Genomic DNA, 26,778 nt, shown 5'->3' on the forward strand with positions numbered 1-26,778 from the left:
CTTTTTGGAGCTTGCTTTCTGGTAAGGAATGCCTTCCCACCCCTTGAAGGACAGCATAAGGCTTCCTCAACTTCACTAGCCTGTTTATTTGGATGCTGTTTTTACTTGCACGGGGACAGTGGTCTTTAAAGTACCACTTTATAAATACTCTTAACTCCTAATTTATTTAATACCTCAGGATCTAAGCAGTGAGCCAGGACTGAGAAGATCTATTCTAAATAACAATTATTATAATGTAAAAATGTGTTTTAACTGTTTATTAGAGGCTGAAAGCACTGTTAACAATATTTAATGCTGTGTGGTGTGGCCAGATATTTTTTAAAAATAATATTTAAACAAAGCATAACACTTCCACTCTTCAGTACAGAAATTGGAAATCTTTCTCCACCAAAATTAATTATAAAGGAAGTTTACTTTCCTGTCAGGTCATTTATTTGAATAAAAGAATGTAAGTATTTTATATTATTTAATATTCCCTGAGTGATAAAATAATCACTTTTCCTTTCTGCAGTAGGTTTTTTATTTTGAAAATGTTTTTTCCAGTGGCCATTCTGTAATTACTAGGTATTTGTTGAAATGATTTCTTCTTGCTAACCCAATTTATATATATATAAGAAACTTTCAGTTTATAAATAAATAATATCTTTCCAGCATTTTTTGTGTTGAAACATGGCCTTTGGAGTTAAATTGAGTTTGAAGTTTGGCTCTATTTCTTACCACCTGTGACAAAGGTATACAAATTACTTTACATTTGAACTTTAGTTTGCTAATAAGTGATATTCATTGCTGGACAGGGTTGTTGGGAAGATTAAATTAAAAGAAATGTTTTAGTCAGCAATAACTGTTGCTTTGATAGCATTAAATTGCAGTCCTAGCCTGTGCTTTCCTAATCTTCTCTCCTGCCAAAACCAAAAATTAATGCTAAATGAACTGTTATATAAAGTTATGGAAGTACATAAACATGCTCAGTGTCTAGTGTAGGTTTGGAATATAGCATGGTAGATTTTGTCCTCCATCTGTATTTTGAAAAATTTGAGAATTCACATCTCTTGCTTTGCTCCTAACAGTCACTGCTTTCCCCCTGTCCCTCTGACTCCTCCTTTAGCTTCCTGCATCTTTGTACACCACAGAAAAGAGAAATCAGAAGACGTTTTGGAACTACAGTAGGCAGCTTAAGGGTTCCTAGATCAAGTGGATTACCCTTGAGGCAATGGCAGGAGGCAGCAGGTGGGGATTCAGATCACCAAGAAAAGCAACACTGAAAACTAGGTATTACATTTGGGGTTTTAAAATCCAGTATTTTACTGTATATTCACAAAAGTGGCACATTCTCCTTATCTTCAGAAGAGAAGCTAGTAGCAGTTACTCGTGAATGAAAGCAGTTTCAAAGATATTCCATAGGGTTTACCCTATAGCAGTGGTGAGGCTTTTGTCTCTTGCCCACTGATGTGTCCCAAGTGGATGAATTACCTAAATATGTTTCTGTCATATTTACTATGGATAATGAGTTAGTTGAGCTGAAAAATAATTTAATGAACGTTATGTTAGTAATGATGCTAAGTACATAAAAGTATAATGCAGTTTATATGTCCAAAGAGCTTTGTAGCCCAATACAAGCTAGACAAACTGTATAGCCCATGGGGCAAATCTGACTAGACACCTGTTTTTGTAAGGAACGTTTTAATGAAACACAACAATGCTCATTCATTTATGTGCTGCTTTCTTGTTCAAAAGGCAAACTTAAGTAGCTGTAACAGAGACATTATGACCCACAAACCCTAAAATATTTACTATCTGACCCTTTACCCAAAAGTTTTGCCAGTACCTGGCCTAGTAGAGTAACCCCTTGGTCTTGTTTTTAACTAGCTTAGTTTCATGCCCCATTTTTTAATCACAAAAAATGTTTCACTAAATTCTTAACAGGCTTTATTCTCATATTCTAAGATCTTTGGCCTGATCTAGGTCCTTATTTCACAACTTCCCATATTTTACTTCTGCACACTCTGAAAATGTATAATTGTCAGATAATGTTGAACTAGTTTTAGATATTTATTGCTAGTTTTTCCATGGCTTCAGTTTCTATGATTATCTAAATCATATTTCATAGTTGTGGATAAAAGGGCAGCCAAATGTAGTCTGCCTCTAGACACATAAAATTATGATGCAAAAATGAAAGGAAATCACCCATTTAAATCTGCCTGTTTGGGTCTTCCAGGGAGTTCAGTGGATGACTTTGCCTCCCAATTCAGGGGGTGCCGGTTTGATCCATGGTCAGGGAATTAAGATCCCACATGCCCTGTGGTATGACCGAAAAACAAAAAATCTGTCAGGATCTTCATGTTTTGTGTGTTTATGAATTAAACCCTTATCTTTCCTCACTGACTATAATCATGTTGAGATACTTGGCTCTTAAAGGACAATCTACATTTTTCATCCCAAGATATTAGGGTAAGTCAAGTTTGAGCCTTTGTACCTTTAAGAAAACTTCTAATATAGTTTATATGATAAGTCCACCATCTTAATTGTGCCAACCTTATTTGGGGCTCTTCTTTGTTGAGATTTTGCTGACTAGGGTATATTTTCAAAACATCATGTTAGTTCATTAAGAGAGATTTCTTTTTATTTTTAACAATAAATCACTGAAAAACTGAAGGTCTTTTAGCCCTTTCACATTTGAGCATATTGGGTTTCAATCTTCTGATTCTTGGTTTCACTAAATCTACAGGGAAGCAAAAGCTTCTCTTAGGGAAGCAACTTGCAAAATGCATATAAAAGAACATAGCCAAGATATTATAATTTAAATCTCAGTGTCATCTTTTCACTTGACTCTTTTGAATTCCTTTCCATAACTACTTTAGGAAAAGTGCTTTTAACCCCAAGCTGCTTTCTGAAAATAAGAGAAAATACTGGTTTCATCTAGGGAAAAGCATTTAAAAGGAGGCATTGTATTCTTAGTCTACATTCTCTTATATGGACTGAGAGAAGAGATTACTGTTCTAACTCTGCCTTCAGTTTTTATCACTATAATGCAAATACTCTGGCTAGAAAGAATTTAAATAGAAATCCCATCATGTTCAGAGTGTTAGAAGCACTCCCTAAAAATTTTAGTCACTTAAAATTACAGTCTATTACAGATAAGTTAGCTCATGTGTTGTTCTTTTTCAGTGTCTTTTGGGTTGACCTGCGTTTTTGTTTATAATACTTTTTGAGTAATTTGAGTTTTATATTTCTTAGCTCCATAATGCTGCCTGTTTCTTCAGTATATTAATTTTCCTGCATTATAAAAAGTCACTATAGCAAAATGGTTAGGACTATAGACTCTGGAGGCAAACTGTTCTGATTAATTTACTGCCTCACAAAAACAAAGCTTTGTCTTTGGGTCTGCGTTTAACATTTCTGAGCCTGTTTCTTCATTTGTAGAATCGAAGTGATAATATCTATACACGTCACAGTTGAATTAATATGTGAGAAGCTTAGATTAGTGCCTAGTACACAGTAACTGCCAATAGATGTTAACTTTATGTAGTGTGAGATGCTAGCATAATGAGGTTTGTGGGAAAATTATAGGATGAATAAATAAAGTACAGTGTTCTGAAATCCAAAAGAACTAAAATTTTGTTCTCAGCTGTTCAGAGGAATTTACTATTTGAGATTAGCTACCTCTGTTAAATATACAGTATCTGTGCCTGTTTACCTAAAATTGTTGGTACTTAAACTTCTCTCAGTGGGTTCTAACTGATTACAATTAAGTTAACTTTCTTGAGCACTGAATATTGAAGTTCTATCCAAATCTATGCTAAACTTACTGCTAAAAAAGCTTCAATTTCCTTAGTTGCTTTCCATTTCTACATTCTTAAAATGCTACTGCTGATTAGTAAGCAATCAGTAGGTTGCTTACCTAGTTGTGATATTAAATTTACAACTTCTCAGATGGATTGGCAAGTAATCATTTTATATAAGGCACATCTGCTTTATGACTGACCTTTAAAGGAATCTTTTGTCTCCAACTCCAGCAATAGTTGATTCCCTAGACTGCTTCAAACTGCACAGTAACCATGAAATTTAAGGGAATAAAGGAGCATTAATGCCTCCTGGCATCATTTTTAACTATATTTATTGTGCAGTAAAATGAACACATTTATTTGTCTCTCGGACTGTGCTATCATCTGTATTATGTGTACTTGGATATTATTCAGCAAGTATTTACTATATATCTGCCCATGTGCCAAACACTGTTTTAGGTACCAGCAGGAAGAGTGAACATTCATCCTTTGAATACTAGGTTTACCAGTTAGCACCTGTATGTTCTCATTTGAGTGCCTAGATTAATTCAACAGATTCACAGAATGCCATAGAACCTCAGAGAATACATATTTCAACCCTTTTGTTTATAAATTTTTAAAATCTGTAATCCTGAGATACAGTTTCTCTAAGGTCTAAACTAGTTCATAGCATGGCCTGCATTTTGTTTTTCTTTCAGTTATTTATTCAACAAACATTTCAAATCTTTTCTATTGAAAAGGACAACAAAGACCCCCAAAGACCTCTCCAGTAGCTGTCCTATTTTTCTCTCACTTTTTACAGTCAGACTTTTTTGAAAGAGTTGCTTGCTTTCTTATCCTTTCTACCATTGCCGTTTAAAGCCCTTTTAATTCCTTTGAATGAGTGTGTGTGCTCGGTCATGTTTGACTCCTTGTGAGCCCATGGACTGTAGCTCGCCAAGCTTCTCTATCCATGGGATTTTCCAAGCAAGAATACTGGAGTAGGTTACCATTTCCTACTCCAAGGGGATCTTCCTAAACGAAGGAGAGAGCCTGCATCTCTGTGACTCCTGGATTGACAGGCAAATTCTTTACTTCTCGTGCCACCTGGGAAGAATTGATCCCTTTGAATTGTAATGCTGGAGAAGACTTTTGACAGTCCCTTGGACTGCAAGGAGATCCAACCAGTCCATCCTAAAGGAGATCAGTCCTGGGTGTTCATTGGAAGGACTGATGCTGAAGCTGAAGCTCCAGTACTTTGGCCACCCGATGCAAAGAACCTGCCTACTCATTGGAAAAGAACATGATGCTGGGAAAGATTGAGGGCAGGAGGAGAAGGGGACGACAGGTGATGGTTAGATAGCATCACTGACTCAATGGGCATGAATTTGAGCAAACTCCAGGAGATAGTGAAGGACAGTGAAGCCTTGTGTGCTGCAGTCCAAAGAGTCAGACACCACTTAGCAACTGAACAACAACAACAGAATTGTTTTGAAGAGCTTTGCTGGTGGCTCAGTGGTAAATGCAGGGGAAACGGGTATGATTCCTTGGTCGGAAGATCCCCTGGAAAAGGAAATGGCAACCCACTTCAGTATTCTCACCTGGGAAATCTCATGGAGAGAGGAGTCTGGTGTGCTGCAGTCCACAGAGTCACAAAAGAGTTGAACACAACTTAGCAACTAAACAACAATCCATTTGAAAGTGTTCTCCCCAAGGTCACTCATAACATTGTTGCTTTATTCTTGCAACACCTTCAAGTCCTTTTCTTTTCTCTTGGTGACATTTGTCATCATTAAACTATTCCACTCATTATTGTTGTTTAATATTTTTATTTATTTGTTTATTTTTTAGCTGTGTCGGGTATTAGTTGCAGCAGGTGGGATCTTCATTGCATGGGGGATCTTCAGTCCAGCACACAGGATCTTTTGTTGTGGTGCTCAGGCCTGTCTGTAGTTGTGGTACGAGGCTTGGTTTCCCTGCAGCCTATGGGATCCAAGTTCCCTGACCAGGGATCAAATCCACATCTCCTGCAGTGGTTTATTTAAGGTATAGTGCTCCAGGTGAATTCTTAAGCACTGGACCACCAACGAAGTCTCAATTCTACTCATTTTTAAATGTTTCCTTTTCTTACCTCTGGGATGCCATATTCTAATTTTGTTCCTACTTCTCAGACTGTTTCTTAGATTTCTTCATATGCCTTTCTTTCTTAACCGTCTGTTAAGTTTTGGTGTTCCCCAGGGTACTTTTGTCAGCCCTATTTACATATTCTCTTTTTAACGGTCTCATCTACTTCCATTGTTTCTAAATGCTGAGGCCTCCCAAATCTCTTCTTGCTCAGATCCTTTACTGTGGACTTTGAACTCATCCAGCTGACTTTTAGACATCTTTAGTAGGATATTGTCTTGGGAGTGTGTAATTTCCTTGGTTCTGTCTCACCGCAACAAAAACTGGAAGCAATGGGCGGACCAGTGTTACAGTTCAGTTCAGTCACTCAGTCGTGTCAGACTCTTTGCGACCCCATGAACTGCAGCATGCTTGGGCCTCCCTGTCCATCACCAACTCCCGGAGTCCACCCAAACCCATGTCCATTGAGTCGGTGATGCCATCCAACTATCTCATCCTCCATTGTCCCCTTCTCCTCTTGCCCTCAATCTTTCCCAGCATCAGGGTCTTTTCAAATGAGTTAGCTCTTCCCATGAGGTGGCCAAAGTATTGGAGTTTCAGCTTCAACATCAGTCCTACCAATGAACAACCAGGACTGATCTCCTTTAGGATGGACTGGTTGGATCTCTTTGCAGTCCAAGGGACTCTCAAGAGTCTTCTCCAACACCACAGTTCAAAAGCATCAATTCTTCGGCAGTCAGCTTTCTTCATAGTCCAACTCTCACATCCATACATGAATACTGGAAAAACCATAGCCTTGACTAGATGGATCTTTGTTGACAAAGTAATGTCTCTGCTTTTTAATATGTTGTTTAGGTTGGTCATAACTTTCCTTCCAGGGAGTAAGTGTCTTTTCATTTCATGGCTGCAATCACCATCTGCAGTGATTTTGGAGCCCAGAAAAATAAAGTCAGCCACTTTTTCCACTGTTTCCCCATCTATTTGCCATGAAGTGATGGGACCAGATGCCATGATCTTAGTTTTCTGAATGTTGAGCTTTAAGCCAACTTTTTCACTCCCCTCTTTCACTTTCATCAAGAGGCTCTTTAGTTCCTCTTCACTTTCTGCCATAAGGGTGGTGTCATCTGCATATCTGAGATTATTAATATTTCTCCTGGCAATCTTGATTCCAGCTTGTGCTTCTCCAGCCCAGCGTTTCTCATGATGTACTCTGCATATAAGTTAAATAAGCAGGGTGACAGTATACAGCCTTGACGTACCCCTTTTCCTGTTAGGAACCAGTCTGTTGTTCCATGTCCAGTTCTAACCGTTACTTCCTGACCTGCATACAGGCTTCTCAAGAGGCAGGTCAGGTGGTCTGGTATGCCCATGTGATCCACACAGTCAAAGGCTTTGGCATAGTCAATAAAGGAGAAATAATTCCAGAAAAATTTCTGGGACTCTCTTGCTTTTTCAGTGATCCAGTGGATATTGGCAATTTGATCTCTGGTTCCTCTGCCTTTTCTAAAAACCAGCTTGAACATCTGGAAGTTCACGGTTCACATATTGCTGAAGCCTGGCTTGGAGAATTTTAAGCATTCTCCATGTAATTTCCTCAGTCGCAGCAAAAATTTGAAGTGATGAATGGACCAGTGTTATAGCTCAGTTTTACTGGCAAGCAAAGGAAAATACGTCCTGGAGGTGTGAGGGTGGTCCAACCCAAAATACGAGAAAAGAAAAGCCCTAGCCTCAATTTTGCTCCTCTCTTTGTTTTCTTTCTTCCCCCTGAGCCTGCCCTATGTAAACTGGGCTACCCAGGAGGGCTGTTTGTTTTACCTAAGGTCCTCACTCCTTGGTTTGTTCTATTTTTGCAGGCTTTTCCCTTCCTTGTCTTTTACCCACCGCCATTTTGGACCTCTTTTTCCTATTCTCACTACCTAACGATATCTTTCCGGGTTTGCAGGTCAGCATCCCTAAAGCCAAACTTATTACCTTAGCATTTGTTCCTGTATTAACTATCTTGGTGACTTATACCATAATCTATCTAGTAGGCAACTACCTAGAAATTAGGAGTCACATCAACATCCTCTGTTCCTGATAGCTCCTAAATGCTATCAATTCTTCTGCTTTAATTTCTCTACACCAGGTTAACATCTTTACTGACAGCATTTTATTTTTAGGCCCAATATTTTATTTTCAGATTATTCCTATGGTGTCTGTTAATATATGATGAACTGTAGGATGATGGTTTGAAGCATAGGCTTTAGAGTCAGATGGCACTAGGTATGGATCCTTACTCTATCACTTAAAATCTGCAGATGCTCTGAACCTCAGTTTCCTCCTCTGTAATATAGGCATATTAATCACTTACTTCATAGGCTGATTGTAAGACTTAAATTTATGCCTGTTCATCGTCGTTCATTCAGTTGCTCAGTTCGACTCTTTATAACTCCATGAATTGCAGCATGCCAGCTTCCCTGCTCTTCACCATGCCCCTTAGAACACAGCATTTGGTACATAATAAACCCTCAAGAGAAGACTGTATTTATTATTAATACTATTAAGAGTTTATTTACTATTTTACATCTTTCTCCCTTTTCCTTAGAGTATGATTCCTTAGCATAAATTTTTAGCAACTTCATGATAAAAATCCTTATTCATTAACTCCTTATTGCTGACTGGATAATAGCCAAATAATTTAACATGGCATTTTAAGTTGTATTCCATTTAAATGGAAATGGGTCCTCTTTCTCTTCAGTTTTCTCTCACCACTCTCCTCCCATTTGCACCCCAACTGCAATAAATTAACAGTAGTCTCTCAAAAGCACCTCCAGGCTTTTGAACATTCTGTGCCCTCTGGAACACCTTTCCTTATAGGTAGATGATTTTTAGTTGTTCAGAACTCTTTGGCAACCCTGCTGTGACTGCTCTTGACTCTGGGTTAAGCTTTCCAATGTAAGGACTCCTTAAATTCTTTTGTGACTGCCTACTCTTGTCTCTTTCCCCTGATGCTTTATGAGTCTTTGAAATTAAAGAAGATCAAGGAATGTTGAGGTTTGATTGTTGGATGTTAATCTACAGGAACATTAAAGTTTCTAGAGACAGTGTCCTTTTTACTACTCTGCGCAAGAGGGTCTTATTCCTTCTAAATACTGCACTCATTTTAGCAAAAGGAAATATATGTAATTTTTGAAGTATTATTTGGGATGTGAAGATTCCAAAAAGGAAATAGTACTGTCAACTATGCAAAATAGAGAAGCTTAAAGAATCTTTGTTTCATAGAATACTTTTTAAAAGTGATTTCTATACCAGCCTATGCTCATTTAATTACTCTTCATTACTATTTTAAATATCAATATAATACTGAGTTATCTGCATGCATCTTGCTTATTAGTGAAAAGAATGTGAGCTCTGATATCAGACAGTCCTGCTTTCATCTTTGCTAATAATAACTACTTCTTATAATCAATATAAATATTAAATTATACAACAGCCCTCTTACCAGTGCCTGGCACTTTATAGGGACTTGATAAATTTAAATTTCCTTTTATAGTTTTCCAGTGTTTGATATTGAATATTGTAATATGGCTATCTGATTAAATCCTATTCACCTATCCAATCTTGGATTAAAGCTCATCTTTCTATGAAGCTGCCCCCAACTCAGCCATGTCTGTCTGCTACAATTAGAGTTGATACCAAAAAATTAAACAATTAATTACTCTATGATTGATCTAACTCCCTGCTAAAATATTAACTCTTTGAGAACATGAACACTATCTTAAAGTTATCTCTTTGCCTTGACATTTTGCAGAGTGCTGAGAATATGGAAAAAATTCAGTACATGTTTACTGCTTAATTGGTTTTTTTCCCGATGCTGCTGCACTTCCTCATTTTACTACATCTAGTATTTGTAATAGGAATGACTATCAATTTTAATACCAGCCCAAGTAAACCATATTTATAAAGGAAATATGTTGGAGGAAATCATACTGAGCATTCCAAAGCAAAATTGAACAGAGTATTTGGGATTATTGGTTTCACTGCCCCTTCCATTAGGATAACTAGGAAATTATGATTTGGTTCCCAGTGATAAATTTGATTTTATGAATTTCCTTAACAATAAACTGGTTTGGCTATTTTCCATTTATTCTTCAGTTTTCAAGAATACTGTAATTCGTGCTTGCAAATTTGTGTCTTACAGGAGGACTTGTTGGTATTGAGGAAAACAGTGAAGTCCTTTCTGGCTGTTTGCCAGCAGTGCCTATCTAATGTTAATACTCCAGTGAAGGAACAGGTAAGAGATTGTCAGTTAAGAGCCCTCAATATAAATAATTCAAATGCATTGAAGAAGCATAAGAAGATGTAAATTTTTTTAAGGTGTAATTTTTTATGGCAGTTCTTAGCATGTAGTTTATCTTATGGGACCTGGGACAAGAGTATAGATGCTAAATAGTTAAGTTATAAAGTAAGCTAACAAACTTGTTATACATCTTTGTACCTTGGCAAGTGAGGTCAGGTTTAAGTTTAGAATTCTTGATTCTTATGAATTCTATACCAGAACCTGAGGATTCTGTACCAGAATGGGAGCTGGCTTAGGGTTCACTTTCTTCTCATCTTACCTTCAGCTCTTTCCCACACCAGTTAGAACTTCTCACATATGCATGTGAACAGTTTAACCCACATATCCCAACTATCAGCATCACTTCCTTAAACAAGTTGTTCCTTAACTATCCTGGGGCCTAGGAGTACACACTGGGGATACCTGTGTCTCAGAAGGATGCCTGTGCAGCCCCTTATAGCAGAATCCAGTCTGTGAGGGCAGGGAGTTCCTGAATCCCTGCCCCTGGACAGAGATGTAAAGTTGGGGTGCTGATGGGCATATCCCACTGGACCAACAGACTCCTAACCCCTTGGCAAGGGGTGTAGACCAAAGACAGTCAAAGTGAAGCCCAAGGCAATACCATTTTCACAAAGTGATTTTGTAAGCTAAAACTGTTCTATTAGGAAGAGCTTCTATCAAAAAAAAAAAAAAAAAGATATATCTTTTCCATGCTGTTTTTTTATTATGATGTTCAACTAGAAAGTCTATATCTAGTTAAAGAATAGAATAGTACTTACCCTGTGCTAACTCGTCTTACAAATAGGGTATCACAGGTCTCTTTTTTATTAAGTTATCAGCATAGTCTAACTTAAAATGGGAACAGAGATTATCTTTCCTAAACCTTATTCTCTAAATTTTCTGAACTTAACCAGTGCTATCTAAAAGTACCGAACTCAGGACACTTAAGCCAGAAATTCAGTGTTTCTGCATCATCACTGTTTGGTGACATGCAGAAGTATGGCCTCAGTTAAAAATATACATTTCCCTAGATTCCTTTCATGCTCTCCTCTTTTCAAGTGACTTGTTTCTAAATTTATGTATTTCATGGTAATGTACTTATAGCATGAATTTCCATGATTCTTGCTGGAGGTAAACGGCCAAGTATACAACCATCTCCAAATTTATACCAAAATTGTGTTTTCCACAGAAGTCAATTTTTAGAGGGGGGTGAATGGATTGTTTTAGAGTGTAAGAGCCCTCAGTTATTCCATAACAGTAAATTAATGACACAAGTTCATTTTGTACCATCCATTAAATAGGATAAATGTGGCAATATAACCTTAATGTATTCTCTATGGGAAAATATATTGAAAGTTCTTTATGTGAATACATTTGTTGGGAAGCTTTGCGTCACTGTTTTTTAAGTGAATGATCTTGAATCCAACTTTAACCTATGGTTCAGAATTTTGTTTTACAGTAGATTATTAAAAGAAGAATCCAAAATGGTAGCTTACAGATTTAGTGTACTATATTGTAATTGATTGAATTATACAGTTTATCTTAAGATTTGTGCTTATTTTTTTGCTTATGCAGTATACGATTGACTTATACTCTCTGTCATTAATATAGTAATTCAATTTTGTGTTTCCAGAGTTGAATTCAGTTTCATTTTTTATAAGTTCAAGTCAAAAATCTCTTAATCGTTTTAAGTTAATACAGCCAAATTAAAAAATAGTTTAAGTAGCTGCAATTTGAATACTTAGCGTTTCTGTTATGGTACTGTTACTGAACTGCGTGTAATTTAGTATATTTTCATTTGTAGTTACTATTGTACAATGTTTTACTGATGAATTTCCTTTTCATTTCAGGCTTTCATGCTACTCTGTGATCTTTTGATGATTTTTAGCCACCAATTAATGACAGGTGGCAGGGAGGGCCTTCAGCCTTTGGTGTTTAATCCAGATACTGGACTTCAGTCTGAACTCCTCAGTTTTGTGATGGATCATGTTTTCATTGACCAAGATGAGGAGAACCAGAGCATGGGTATTTGCAGCTATCATCTTGTCAATATTGATCTTGTCTTAACAACCCCAAGAGATTGAAGAAAGTTTCCAATTCAGTCCTAAAAAATACTACAATTTCTCTCTTTTAAACAAAAGTTAATACATTCATATAAGTCAGAAATCAAGAATAATAATATGCACAGTGAAGTGTCTCTCCTTTAACATAGTACCTTAGAGACCTTTCCCCATCACTAAGTACAGAGTTCCTTATTCTAATTCTAATAGCTACACAGTATTTTATTATTTAAATATAGCATAATTTATACTATTCATCTCATATTGATTGATATTTGACTAGTTTCCAGTCTTCTGCTATCCTAAGCTATACTATAATGGATAATTGTGTACATTTGTCATTTCCCACATGTTTGAAATGTATGTTCAAGATAGATTTTTTTTCTAATAGAACTGCTTCCAGGTTCACAATTTTCTAAAGAAAAGCATCTGAGTTCCTTTCTGTTCCTGAGGAGTGATCATATATTACTTAAATTAACAAAATGTTACTCTAAGATACTAAACTCTAAGAGAATATTATGAAACCTCACCAGTCAAAATTGTTCTGAGCCTGCAGAATGAAAACTTAGCAAAATAAGACTGAATATAAATAATTATAAATAAATACTATATAAAATAGGTTATTTGTGAAATAGATGATTTAAGCTCTCTTAAGTAAGATCCATGGCATATCAAATCCACAGATCTACCTGGTGCTATTGGAATGTTCTTTATTTAACAGAACATTTTAGAAAATACTAGACTGTGAAAAAAGGATCTCTGAGTTCATGTTAATCTCAGGAAACAATATTTACCTGCTACTTGTCCTAAGCAAAAAGATTTCCAACTTCCAAAAGCACTGATGCTTCACAGCAGGCCCAGGTAATAGAAAGCGAAGAGAGAGGTTGAGAATAAGTTATTTTATGAATACACTTGTGAAGAAGAGAAAAAGAACACTGTCCCTAAATAAGGGCAGGCCAAGACATGAGAGGGTCAGTACAGAACCTGAAACAACTGTGTCATCTTTTATCGTCTGAGACTTGTGGAGATATTTTGAGGTGGATTAGAAATAGATAAACCTGAGAATCTAAAAAATGAGGAATAAACACCACTTGTTTGAAAGCATTTGATAATGATTTGTTTTTAAAAATGTGTATGTACATAACATGGTTTGCAAAATATACTTTATTTCTCAGCTTATAATGTAACCACATTTAAGACAAGAACTGAAAACTAACTCCTTCATGTAATTTCCATTCCTCCCCATATATATTTCTAAAAGAAAACTTTTCCCTGTGTCTTAAATTTTTCTATAAATTTCTTCTCTGTAGAAATAGATTAGCACATAAGGAATATTCAGGTAAAAGGACAACAGTATTGTTATGACAGAAGTATAAGGAAAAAACCTATATATGGTTTGCTTCTCTAACTAGTCTTTGCTATGATAATCTCCTAGAAACTTAGTGCCTAGTGTTTAATAAATATGTAACCAAGTGTAGCACCCTAAAATAATCAGTACGGCTAATAATTTTTATCCTATCTAAAACTAAATTGTACCTATTTGTAAAGTTATATCCTAGTTATTTGTTCTACAGATTGTCTACAATGTTTTACCTTGGATAAAGGGCCAAAGTTCATAACTAATATATTTTCTGTGGTTAGAGGGTGATGAAGAAGATGAAGCTAATAAAATTGAGGCCTTACACAAGAGAAGGAATCTACTTGCTGCCTTCAGCAAACTTATCATCTATGATATTGTTGACATGCATGCAGCTGCAGACATCTTTAAACACTACATGAAGGTATAGTTTGATAGTCTTTTTTTTAATGGGTCAAGGACATTTATTGATTGATTAAGGTAGTAGCTTCATATTCTTGTTTTTCTCATTCCACCTAAGTGCCTTAGAAGTTTGCAACTAAAAACGAAAGAGTAGTGAGCAAGCTAAAATTGACAGCTTTTACCTAAATATTATTGATGGTTTTCTGACATATTTAAAATTTCTCTTTTTTATGAGTTTTTTATCACTCTATACCATTATATCAATTCCATTAAGTAGGAGTTCCTTACATTTATAAGAAAGAATGCTGTTTTATTTTCTTAAAGCCATGGACACTTCTTATGGAAGAAAACTCTCTGTCTTCCCTATGACATCTCTCCAGATACGTTTATATGTGTGCCTACAATGCTACCTGCCAGGCACTAAAGTTAACAAAGATTTTTAAATTCCTACTCCAAAGTGGTCTAAAGCTGGAGACAATCAAGTGATTAGACAGTTGCATTTCTGCAGTGTAGAGAGATATGTATAGGGGTTCCTGGAAATATATAAAATAGATACACTCTTAAGAAATATGAGGGTTAATGAAAACCATTAGACATGCCTTTTGAACTAAGTCTGAGATGAGAAGCATTCATTAGTCAAGCAAAGAACTAGTTAAAGGGCTTTCAGGCACATTGGACTACCTGTACAAAGACAAAGGAAATTGAGGAAAATGCAAGTAATTTGATACAGCAACATAGATTGCTTATGAGAATGGAGCTAGAGGTAAGATTTAAAGATATTAAATGAGGTTAGACCTTATATGTTGTGTGAGAATTTGGGATTTTTTTCCTGCAGGAGGTAAGGAGATGTTGAGAGTTTTACACCATTCTAAAGTCTCCGACTTCCTGGCTGCTCTTCCCAGAAGCTCCATTTTGTTTCTGACACTCAAAAAAAGTAGTCCTCAAAAATCTTTATGATAAAACCTAACAGGCATACTTATCGGTGTACGTATTTTTGCCTTGTTTTTATGTCAGAGACAGTATTTTATTTTGCCCATGTTCAGAATATTGTGTATGCCATTCATTCACTTGTGTCTTTGTCCATGTTTGGGCTCCATTCTAGTTATGACACAGTAACTAAATATTTTGCTAGACAACTCCCATGTGAGTACTATGTTGGTAGCCAGAGGTTTAAATAAGATATAATTTCTGTAGTATGGCAGTTCTAGATTACAGAGAAACTGAAATGTAAACATTATATAACATGCTAATAATGAATAGCTGCCTGTGTTCTATGCCATTTACATTCAAGAGACTGCTCTAAGGCTTTTATATTATCTTTGTTGACTGCAGTAACTGTGATTTAGGAAATCAACATTTATAGAAAAGGAAATCAAGGCTCAGAGAAGCAAAGTAACTTTCAAAGATCACACAACTATTAAAGTAGCAAAAACTGACATTTGATTTCTCTAACTTAAAGCTTAACTCTTTCCACTAGATGTAAAACAAAACCTCAGCATGATTATTGTGGTGATAGATGTATAAATTACAAAGCAAGCACAGATATATAGACACTTAAGTGAGCAACTAGGGCAGGCTTCCAATAGTAATATCTAAATAGGACTTGGTTGGATGAATATGAGCTTACCATGGTTTTCCTTGTCGTCCCTCAGCAGTACTATCTTGGGTTCAAGAAACAGGCTTTATCCAAACTTTTATCATCCTTAGCAGTTTTTACACACCTGTGTTCATTATAGGCTTTAATCTTTTATAATATTTTAATTGCTGTTTACTATTCTTTATATATCCTTGTCTATTTGGCTTTTTGCCTCATTTCTCTATGTGATTATTAAAAATCTGAATTTTTGTTGATCTACCTGTTGAACTACTTTAGTGTTCTCATATATCTTTTTCTTCTTATCTGCACTGAGATAATTTTTAATTGCACTGAAAAGATGATTCTTTTGAGATATTTCCCCTTCTTTTGCTTTCCCCTTTTTTTTTTTTGCACCTCCCATCATGGAAATATATCCATCTGCTTGAAGCTAATATACTCATTTCTTTACATAGTTTATAGGTTTTAGGCTTTAGTTTGGAAATAACATCCAGATTTAATAGTCTCAGAGTTTCTCCTAATTATTTACTCACAAGGAAAACTCTTTAAATCCTGTATCAAAAAATTGAATTATAAAATTAGTTGAAATTTTCCCAATCACTGTTGAAGAAATCACTGTTTTTACTTTTTATATTATATATAATAGTAAAATACAGACATTGTGGGGGGAAATGGGTACACAAAAATATTTAATGAAAAGTTAAATCTGTATTGTAATCTACCCTTCCTTTGTTTAGGCCCTCTCCCCAGAAGTAAGCAATTTTGACTGTTTAGGTTTTAGTTCTTCAAGATGTTTCTGTCAGAGTTCTGTTTCTTGATCTGGACAAGTGGTGTCTGTTGAATCCATGTTGTAAAGAATGAGTAATTTTGCTCACATATATCACTTCTCCTCTTTGAATTTCCTAGTTATCTAGTTTTATTATTTATTTCATAATTTTAAATGTCCAATGTGTATATTTTTAACATTAGACAATATCTTTTAACTCTCATTAGGTTTTTAACATGAAAAATGAAACATGTCTTTACTCACCTTTCCGTTTTTTTCACCAGCCTGTTCTTTATCTCATGAAATGTCAACAGTTTTAAAGCTTTATTTCTTTTCCTTACAGTATTACAATGACTATGGTGATATTATTAAGGAAACATTGAGTAAAACTAGGCAAATTGATAAAATTCAGTGTGCCAAGACCCTCATTCTCAGTTTACAGCAGGTAAGAAATTTGAAGGAAAAGAAATGAGTAGAATTAATACTATTGAGTATTGGCATGTGCTTATTATTATATGCTAGTTATCTTACCTCATTTAAATTAGATCATTATATTAATACATTACTATGGATACTTTCTGGTACAAAGATGTGTTATGTGTCTTTTCTTTAGGAAGACAGTCCTGTAGTTTACATTTCAAATGGGTGAAATCCTAAGGTGATCTACTCTTAGACCAAATGAAATGCCAAATTGGATATTTTAAAAGTGATCATTTTTAAAGAACAAATATAAAAATACATTTCAAAAGTATTTAATAATAAAAGGGGCAACAGTAGTATCCAAATAAGAAAATATGTCACATGTATTTCCTAAGGAAGATTCCTAATAAATGCCTAGTATTAAAGTAGAGATGAGGGGTAGTAGTGGCTATAGGTATGTATGTATGTATGTATGTATGTATATATTTAGCCTTTGATAAAGGTCAGTGGGGAAAGGATCACCTCCTTTTTAATAGGTGATGGGTCCATTGACTATGTATTTGGAGAAATGGCTATAAATAGCCCTACTGAACATGTAGCCAAAATAACTACTAGGTGGATTATATATATATATATATATATATAAAATTAAAAGTTTGAAAGAATATAAAAGGATATTTTTATATACTGGAGTAGGGAAGTCCTCCAGGAGAGAAGCCACAATATAGACTTAAACAGCTTTATACATCAACCAGCACTCTGAACAAAATTAAAAAACCAATGACAGATTATAGGAAAATATTTTTAATCATACATAGCAAATCCTACAAATCTGTAATAAAGGTAAACAAATCCCATATAAAAGTGAGCAAATGAAAAAAGCCACTTTTCGGAAGAGGCAACTTTTCCTTAAAAAGCAATAAACGTGAAAAAACATCATTAATAATTAATATAATACAAATTGAAACAAGGAGATATTTATCACTGCCAAATAGACTGGCAAGAATTAAAATGATAGATATACCAGTGATTGTTAAAGATACAGCAAGAAAAAGGTCCTTTGTGAAAGCAATTGCTCCTACCTTCTTGGAATATAATTTTGCAGTATATTTCAAAGTTTAAGATATACATTCCTTTTGAACCAGTTTTTTCCTACTTAGGTATCTACATAGATACATTCAGGTATGCACAAAACCGTGTATATGAAAGATCATTTTATTGCAACAGTCTGTGTAATATTGCAAGATTCTAAATGTTCATCAACATAGGACTAGTAAAATAAACTTATTCTGAAATAGCTGAAAAATATTTTGTAAGACAAAATATTAAGTGAAGAACAGCAAGTTTCAGGACAAAATATAGTACAATACTATATAAACGAAAATTAAAACTTTATGTACGTGTAAATATATTAATGTGTTTGCTGCTGCTGCTGCTGCTAAGTCGCTTCAGTCATGTCCGACTCTGTGCGACCCCATAGATGGCAGCCCACCAGGCTCCCCCGTCCCTGGGATTCTCCAGGCAAGAACACTGGTGTGGGTTGCCATTTGCTTCTCCAATGCATGAAAGTGAAAAGTCAAAGAGAAGTCGCTCAGTCGTGTCCGACTCCTAGTGACCTCATGGACTGCAGCCTACAAGGCTCCTCCGTCCATGGGATTTTCCAGGCAAGAGTACTGCAGTGGGCCTTCTCCGATTAATGTGTCTAAATTGATTAAAAAAAAACTTTCAAAACTTTAACCCTAACATTGATTACCTTTGGAGAGAAGAATGATATATAATGGGAAAGAGAAAAGAGAATTTTACTTTGATATTCCTTGAATTTTATACAGTGAAATACATTCTTTGTATTTATTTTGAATGTAAATTTTAGAGTTTAAGGCTATTGTATACAACTATCTCTGAAAACATTTTAAAATTAAATAATTTATAAACAATTACTCATGAATAAATTTGAAAATCTCTGGAAGAACTGCTTTTTCTAGTCATGGCAGAGTAAATAGTTTAAGCCAGTCTATTGCTGAAGAAACCTAAAAAGGTAGACAACATAATTAATAGAAGATAAGAGCTATTTCAATGAAATGGTGTGCCTAGAGTGAATTGAGAGATTGGGAGGTGAGGAAGTAAAGAAAACAAATATAAACAGTATTTCTCAGGATCGTTGGGTAGAGAATGTGACAGATGCATCCGTAATTGGCAGAGGAGATGGAATTAAGAAGTTAGGGTTGTTTGTTTTTTAAGATGCATGCATCTAAGAGAGGGAGTAGTTAATGATTCAGGAAAAAGCAGTACACAGGACCAAACCACTAAGTCGGTAAAGGAGGCGAGATCCAGTACATAAACAGGGAGTGGCTTCAGATCAGAGCTTGGACTGTTCATTCTCTCATAATAAAAGAGGACGCAGATACATGTAAAGTGTCTAACTTTGGTGGCGGAATGACGATGGCTTTTATATTCTTTAGTATTCCAGAGTTTTGATTCTGTTATTTTGATGCAATACACGTAATGTGTATGTGATTATAAAATCCCATCACTCAGTTTTAGAACATTTTTTGTGTATTTTGTCATTGGATGGGAAAAAACATTTCATATATCTTAATGATCTTCTTTTACATAATGTTCTTGTCTAAGATGTAATAAGTGAGAAACAAAGTTCTGAACCCTGCGTTTTATATATTGCCATTCCTGTGAAAACAACAAAAAGAATACATAGTATATTTTTGTAAACATTTTCCCCAACCCAAAATATGTTCCTTTTGGTAGAAAAATAAATTCTGGTTTGCATGTAATCACACAACTAGCATGAAAATGAGCTTGAGAAATAGTAGATAATAGTAGATGACTTGGAGAAGGGGAAAGTATGGCTACTGTTAATACAAGAAGGGAAATACGTATCTTACCATATGGCTTTTAAATGTTTTTTAAATTGTATTACCTATTCTAACAATAAATAAATATTTCTTAGCTATGAACTTTTTCCTCTTTTTTTCTTTCTACCAGTTGTTTAATGAACTTGTTCAAGAGCAAGGGCCCAACCTAGATAGGACATCTGCCCATGTCAGTGGCATTAAAGAATTGGCACGTCGCTTTGCCCTTACATTCGGATTGGACCAGATCAAGACACGAGAAGCAGTTGCCACACTCCACAAGTAAGTGAGCTAAATAGACACTGTTATACACAATCTGGTTTACTGAAACTTACCAAAAACAACTATTATTTGACCAAATTTTTTTTAATTTTATTTTATTTTTAAACTTTACATAATTGTATTAGTTTTGCCAATTATCAATTTTTTAAAGTAACAAATGTTAGACTTTTCAAGGAAAGTTTTAACAAAATATTCTCGTCACTCTTATCAGTGAGAAAATGTTGTGGGAGACATATATCTAAAAATACTGTGCATCCTCATTTCATAATTGAAAACTGAATGATAAAAAAGTTTTTAAGTACCTTACAAAAACTCTTAAGAACCAGATTTTCTGACAATCTCTGTATCTTTCCAGGGTATTCTGTTACCTCTGAAAGCTACACAGAAATTTAGCTTTGTGGCTACATAGCTATTTTTTATTTTTTACAATGTAAGTTTTGAAATATAACTTCACAACATAAGTTGTTTTCCACTATAAATACTAAAATTAAATATTATTATGCGACTATGTCATGCAAATTATTACTTTACCATTTGAGTTTATTTTTACCCTCAGTGATGATTTTGCTGCCTTCCCAACTATTTTTTTTTTATTTTATTTTATTTTTAAACTTTACAAATTGTATTAGTTTTGCCAAATATCAAAATGAATCTGCCACAGGTATACATGTGTTCCCCATCCTGAACCCTCCTCCGTCCTCCCTCCCCATACCATCCCTCTGGGTCGTCCCAACTATTTTTTTTAAATTATAGCCTATTGAAGAGCTATACTAGCTATTTGGAAAAATAAGACAATATTTTCTTTTATTTCAGGGATGGCATAGAATTTGCCTTTAAATATCAAAATCAGAAAGGACAAGAATACCCACCTCCTAATCTGGCTTTCCTAGAAGTACTAAGTGAATTTTCATCTAAGCTTCTTCGGCAAGACAAAAAGACTGTGTAAGTTGCACATTGTAGGACAAGTGGTTTTTATCATTACACCATTATAATTCTTGGAGAAGGAAATGGCAACCCACTCAGTACTCTTGCCTGGAAAATCCCATGGACAGAGGAGCCTGGCAGGCTACAGTCCATGGGGTCGCAAAGAGTGGGACACAACTGAGCAACTTCACTCATGTTATAATTCTAAGTGTTACAATTTTTGAAGGAATTAATCATGTAATTACATTGATAACTTAGGCTCTCATAGTTTAAAGGACTATAATTTTCTTTTAAACTTTGTATAGTTTTTCTTTGCTTACCTTTCAGTAGCCTAGAATTTGCAAGTGGGAATGATTTCTTATTCTCTTATTCAAAGATCTGTGAACACTAGCTTAACCATTGTGGAACACTTTCCTCTTTCCTTTTATATTAGTTATAGTTTAGTTTTTTTTGTATTTGACTTGTTTCCATAAAATCAAAGTCCAGTTGGCTTATAGTTTTCTTCATAACATAATAGTCTTCTATTTTCTGTTAGTTCTGTCCATTACTGCAAGTGGGGTATTGAAGTCTCCAACTATTTTTATTGAATTGTTATTTCTCCTTTCAGTTCTCAGTCCTCAGTTTTTGCTTTTGTATTTTGGGACTCTGTTGTTAGGTTGTATATATAATTGTTATGTCTCCCTGGTGGATTGATTGACTCTTAACTCCACCGCCTTCTCTGTCCCTAGAAAAGTTTGTCTTAAAGTCTATTTTGTCTGATACTAGTGTGTAACCACTCCAGCTCTATTTTAGTTACTGTTTGCATAGTATAGCTTTCTTTTCCCATCCTTTCACTTCCTATCTCTTTTGCCTTTGAATCTAAAGTATGTTTCTTGTAGACAGCATATACCTCAGAGATATTATAGGTTCAGTTCCTCACCACCACAAGAAAATATTGTGATAAAGTCACATGAATTTTTCGGTTTGTCAGTGAGTGCATAGAAAAGTTGTATTTACACTCTACTGTAGTATATTAAGTGTATGATAGCAGTATGTCTTATAAACAGTGTTCATACCTTCATTTTAAAAACACATACTGCTTAAAAATACTAACCATCATCTGACAGTGCAGGCTTACTGCAAACTTTCAATGTGTAAAAACTGAGGTATCTGCAAAATGCAGTAAAGCAAAGCACAATAAAATGAGGTTATTAGTTATGTTATTTGTTATTAGATCATGTTATTTGTTTTAAAACAGTCTCTGCCAGTGATAACGTTTTCTGTATGTCTCTTTGATTTTTCCCTCTTTTATTGCCTTTTATATTAAATAGATATTTTCTACTGTAACATTTTAATTCCTTCAGTCCTTAATTATATTTTTCAGTTCTTCCTTAATTGTGGATGTGATATTCCATCTCTATCTCATATCATTTCCTTACTCCAATACATCTTTGCCATCACCCACTTTTCTGTGTACGCTGTTAAATACACGTTTCTGTGTTATTGGCTCAACAGCACAGTAGTGCATATTGTTTTATATAGTTGCTTTTTAAATCAATGAAAAGATAAGTAGGCAGTTATATTGTTCTTTATGACTACCTGGTAATTACTCTTCCACACTCATCATTTTTTCATATAAATTCAGATTACTTTTTGGTGTGTTTCTTTTTAGCCTGAAGAACTGTCTTTAGTATTTCTTGTAAGGCAAGTCAGCCACCAACAAATTCTCTATACACTTTTGTCCATCTGAGAGTGTTTTTATTTCCTCTTTACCTTTAAAGTATAGTTTTTTAGATACAAGATTCTTGTTTGATAGTGTTTTACTTCTAGCATACTGACTATGTAATCCTGCTGCCTTCTGGCCTTTACTGTGTCTGATGAGAAGTCAGCTTTTACACTTATTGGCATTCTCTTGTTTGTAATCGATTACTTTTCTCTAACTACTGTCTAGATTTTTTAACCTTCGGCATTCAGCATCTTCATTGTGATGTGTCTTGTTGTGCATCTCTTTGTATTTATACTGCTTAGAGTTTGTTGAGCTTTGAGGATGTGTTGATTGTTTTTCATCAAATTCTGAAGTTATTATTATTTCCTCAAGTTTGCTTCTACACCTTTCTTCTGGTACTCCCATTACACATGTCAGTGTGTTTAATGATATCCCACATTTCTCTCAGGCACTGTTCATTTTTCTTCACTTTTTTTCTGTCTGCTCTTCAGATTACATAATCTCTATTGATATATGATCAAGATTATTGACTTCTGCCAGGTCAAATCTGTTGAGCACCTTTAAAGAATTTTTAATTTCCATTGTTGTACTTCAAAATTCCATTTGATTCTTTATCATTTCTATCTTTTTATTCATGTTCTCTATTTAATGAAAAATAGTGTTACTATGGGGCTTACTTTTAATTCTTTAGACATTGTTTTCTTTAGTTCTTGTGCCAGGTTTTCTGTTGCTTGGTTGTTTTTTTTCCCTGTATATGGATTACATTTCCCTATTTCTTTGCATGTCTCATAATTTTTTGTTGAAAAGTGACCATTTTAGATAACATTGCACTTATGATACATCATGAGATAATAATTTATCTACTCATGATGTTCATTCTTTATCTCCCTAGAGATTGATGTGATTGGTTACTTGGTTGTTTATTTCTTTAGAGACCTGCATCACCAAACTGTGAGGTCTGTTTCTCTTGCAGTATGCAGCCTCTACTGTCCCTACTCAGATCTTTATTCTTTGTTTTTTATCATTTAACCTGTATCAGCCTCTCAAAGGTTGTGCTTAAACTTCCTTATTAGCAAGTTAGATTTTTACCTTTTACTGTTGGATATGTGTGTGCCTTTTAAAAGCTGCTGTCACAGTTCAGATTGTTTACTTTGCCCCATGGTCAGTCAGGAGACCAGCAGCTTAGAAGCTTCCTCCCTGATTGCTCCTGAGAAGGGCAGCCTTGGGCCATGTAGTCTTCTAGACCAAGAGGAAAACATGTGATATAACATATTTATTTTATTTAACTTTACTTTTTTAGAGCAGTTTTAGCTTCATAGCAAATGTGAGGGGAAGGTACAGACAGTTCCCATCCCATAGACCCCCTAACGTCCCCCACTCTCAACATCTACCACCAAAAAGGTGGTTTTGCTGGGGACAGGGTATGCAACTCTCCACATGCCACCATTTTAGAAATCCTGCCCTGTTTGAACATTTTAAAAGAGAATCAGTATCCTTTTTGAGCCAAACTTCTGGGTTTTTTTTAACATTGGTATTTAAAAACAAAAAAAGGAAGAAAGGAAGAAACACACATGCACCCTTAGTAATACATTGCTTATTCCAGAGATAATGTGAAGCAAAATCTTAAATTCTCAATCCCTGTCTTTCTAAAGGTAACCACTGTGAACAGTTTAATGTGTATCTTTAAGGATTATTCAGAGAGAGAAGAGAATTTCAGGTTGTGAAAAAAATTAAATAAGTGATGCATGAACTGCTTCCATAAAAATGACTGCTTCTGTTCTGTCTCTAGTCACTCATACCTAGAAAAATTCCTTACGGAACAAATGATGGAAAGGAGGGAGGATGTATGGCTTCCACTCATCTCCTATAGAAATTCTTTAGTCACTGGCGGTGAAGATGACAGAATGTCTGTGAACAGTGGAAGTAGCAGCAGCAAAACCTCCTCAGTAAGGAATAAGAAAGGACGACCTCCACTTCACAAAAAACGAGTAGAAGGTAAGTGTGCCTCTATGGTGTGAGGCAAATAATGTGCCTGTCAAGATAAATAAAGCAGTGAATACTCTGCTGAAGCAAGGTAATTCTGTTACGCACATTATTTCCTTGTGTGTTTCATACACACTGAGAGAGGTGTAGGCATGAAGGTTAGAATAGACAAAGTCAAGAAGAGGGTCAAGGAAAAAGAAATTGAAGTTGAAAAAGCATTGAACACAGGAAGATGATAAGCACAGAGAAGTAAAGGAGACAAGAAGGTTTACAAGATTGATTCCCTTACCATAGACCTCTAATACATTAAAATTTAAAATAAGACAGTCATAATATTATTCTAAAGGAGATCAGTCCTGGGTGTTCGTTGGAAGGACTGATGCTGAAGCTGAAACTCCAGTACTTTGGCCACCTCATGTGACGAGTTGACTCATTGGAAAAGACCCTGATGCTGGGAGGGTTTGGGGGCAGGAGGAAAAGGGGATGACAGAGGATGAGATGGCTGGATGGCATCACCGACACGATGGACATGAGTTTGGATAAACTCCAGGAGTTGGTGATGGACAGGGAGGGCTGGCGTGCTGCGATGCATGGGGTTGCGAAGAGTCGGACACGACTGAGCAACTGAACTTAACTGAATGTTATTCTATCAACATGTATCCTAATATAGGAGAGATTCTGGTAATTTGAGGGTAGAACTCTCCAACACATTGAATATACCAAAACAACTTTCCATTTCCACTGCTTGGTTGGAAAATCTATTTTTGTATATTAAAATAGTGATGGTCAGATCTAGTTTTAGATCTAGACCTCATAGATCTAGATTATTCATAGGCTATGGGGAACGGGGAGTTGAATTGTCATGAAAATGTGATCAAGAGTAGAAATTCCTATATCCCAAAAGACTAAAGATTGCTATTAAAACAAAAGTATGAAAGTTGCTCAGTTGTGTACGATTCTTTGCAACCCCATGGACTGTAGCCTGCCAGGCTCCTCTGTCCATGGAATTCTCCAGGCCGTAATATACTAGAGTGGGTATATTTCTTTCTCCAGGGGATCTTCCCAACCCAGGGATCAAACCCAGGTCTCCTACATTGCAGGAGGATTCTTTACCATCTGAGCCACCAGGGAAGCCCAAAGGATTATTCTTTTTTTTTTTTAAGGATTATTCTTAAACTAAGAGAAAACTCAAGAGTAAAAATGCTTATTTCCTCAAATAATCTTCCTCCATCTCCATGATTCTCCTAATAAAATTTCTCCAAACCAAGAGAGCAATATGCTTCTTTTTACAAATTTGTTTACTTCTGCTACCTTAAAAACAGTGACTCATCAAAGACTTTGCTGAAATCTGTAGCAGAATTAATTAGAATTTAAGTCTAATGTTTCTTTCATCATTGAGGAGGTGGTATGAACTATTGATGAAGAGCACAAAGTCTAAATTCAGAGTTCTAGACTACAGACCTGGCTTTCTCGTTTTTCAGCTGTATAACCTTTGAGCATGTTACTGAACTTCTATAAACCCCAGTCACTGAGCAGATGAAGGATGATCTGAGTACTTGTCCTGTTGCCTATTGTGAATATTAAATGAGATACTCTTAAGTAAAAAACTTAGTACACAGACAGTGATTACCTAGCATAGTGCTTGACACAAAGGCATCGTTTGATAAATGTTAGCTGCCATTGTTCAGATGTGGTCATCATATAGTATTGCCCCTCATCTAGCATTAGTCAGTGGATTAGGCTGAATGTATATTTCAAAGAGAATAAAAAGATTTGAATATATTTACAAAATTAATGTTAAAGATTTCCTTTGAAGTTTCAACTTTAGGACTTAACATCTTTTTGGTCCAGAAAATGAAAATAACAGAACCCTATCTTTATAGTATAGGATCCTCAACTTTTCCCTAAAGAATGATTTCAGTCATTTCCTCTTGAAAATGTCTTTATCTGGGCACCCCACATCTAGTCATCTATCTGGACTTTTTTTTCCTGCTCACAGCTTTTCTTAGGTGTAGTATGCATTTATGAGCCAGCATTCATCAAATCCTTGCTATATACTTACATTCTATCACTTAATCATTTATTTGACCAATGTTTGTAAAGCACGTAGGTCAGTTCCTGGCACATAGTGAATGCTATGTAGATGTTTTATAAATCAGTTCTGAGTTAAGCACTATTACCCAGATTTTACAGAGAAGAAACAAAGGCCTAGAGAATT

General features: G+C 35.3%; 1 protein-coding gene across 1 annotated transcript in view; it reads left to right on the forward strand.

The window, feature by feature from the left end:
* Positions 1 to 26,778, forward strand: part of STAG1 (stromal antigen 1) — a 374,182-nt gene that overhangs the window by 338,584 nt on the left and 8,820 nt on the right. Inside the window, exons 23-29 of the mRNA XM_010858254.1 lie at positions 10,066 to 10,158; positions 12,054 to 12,228; positions 13,905 to 14,044; positions 16,726 to 16,827; positions 19,800 to 19,948; positions 20,762 to 20,890; positions 24,367 to 24,572. Of these exons, the coding sequence (XP_010856556.1) occupies positions 10,066 to 10,158; positions 12,054 to 12,228; positions 13,905 to 14,044; positions 16,726 to 16,827; positions 19,800 to 19,948; positions 20,762 to 20,890; positions 24,367 to 24,572 (994 nt within the window). The remainder of the gene's footprint in view (positions 1 to 10,065; positions 10,159 to 12,053; positions 12,229 to 13,904; positions 14,045 to 16,725; positions 16,828 to 19,799; positions 19,949 to 20,761; positions 20,891 to 24,366; positions 24,573 to 26,778) is intronic.

The sequence above is a fragment of the Bison bison genome, unplaced genomic scaffold (assembly GCF_000754665.1).
Source record: "Bison bison bison isolate TAMUID 2011002044 unplaced genomic scaffold, Bison_UMD1.0 scf7180017864384, whole genome shotgun sequence".
NCBI classification, from domain to species: Eukaryota; Metazoa; Chordata; class Mammalia; order Artiodactyla; family Bovidae; genus Bison; species Bison bison.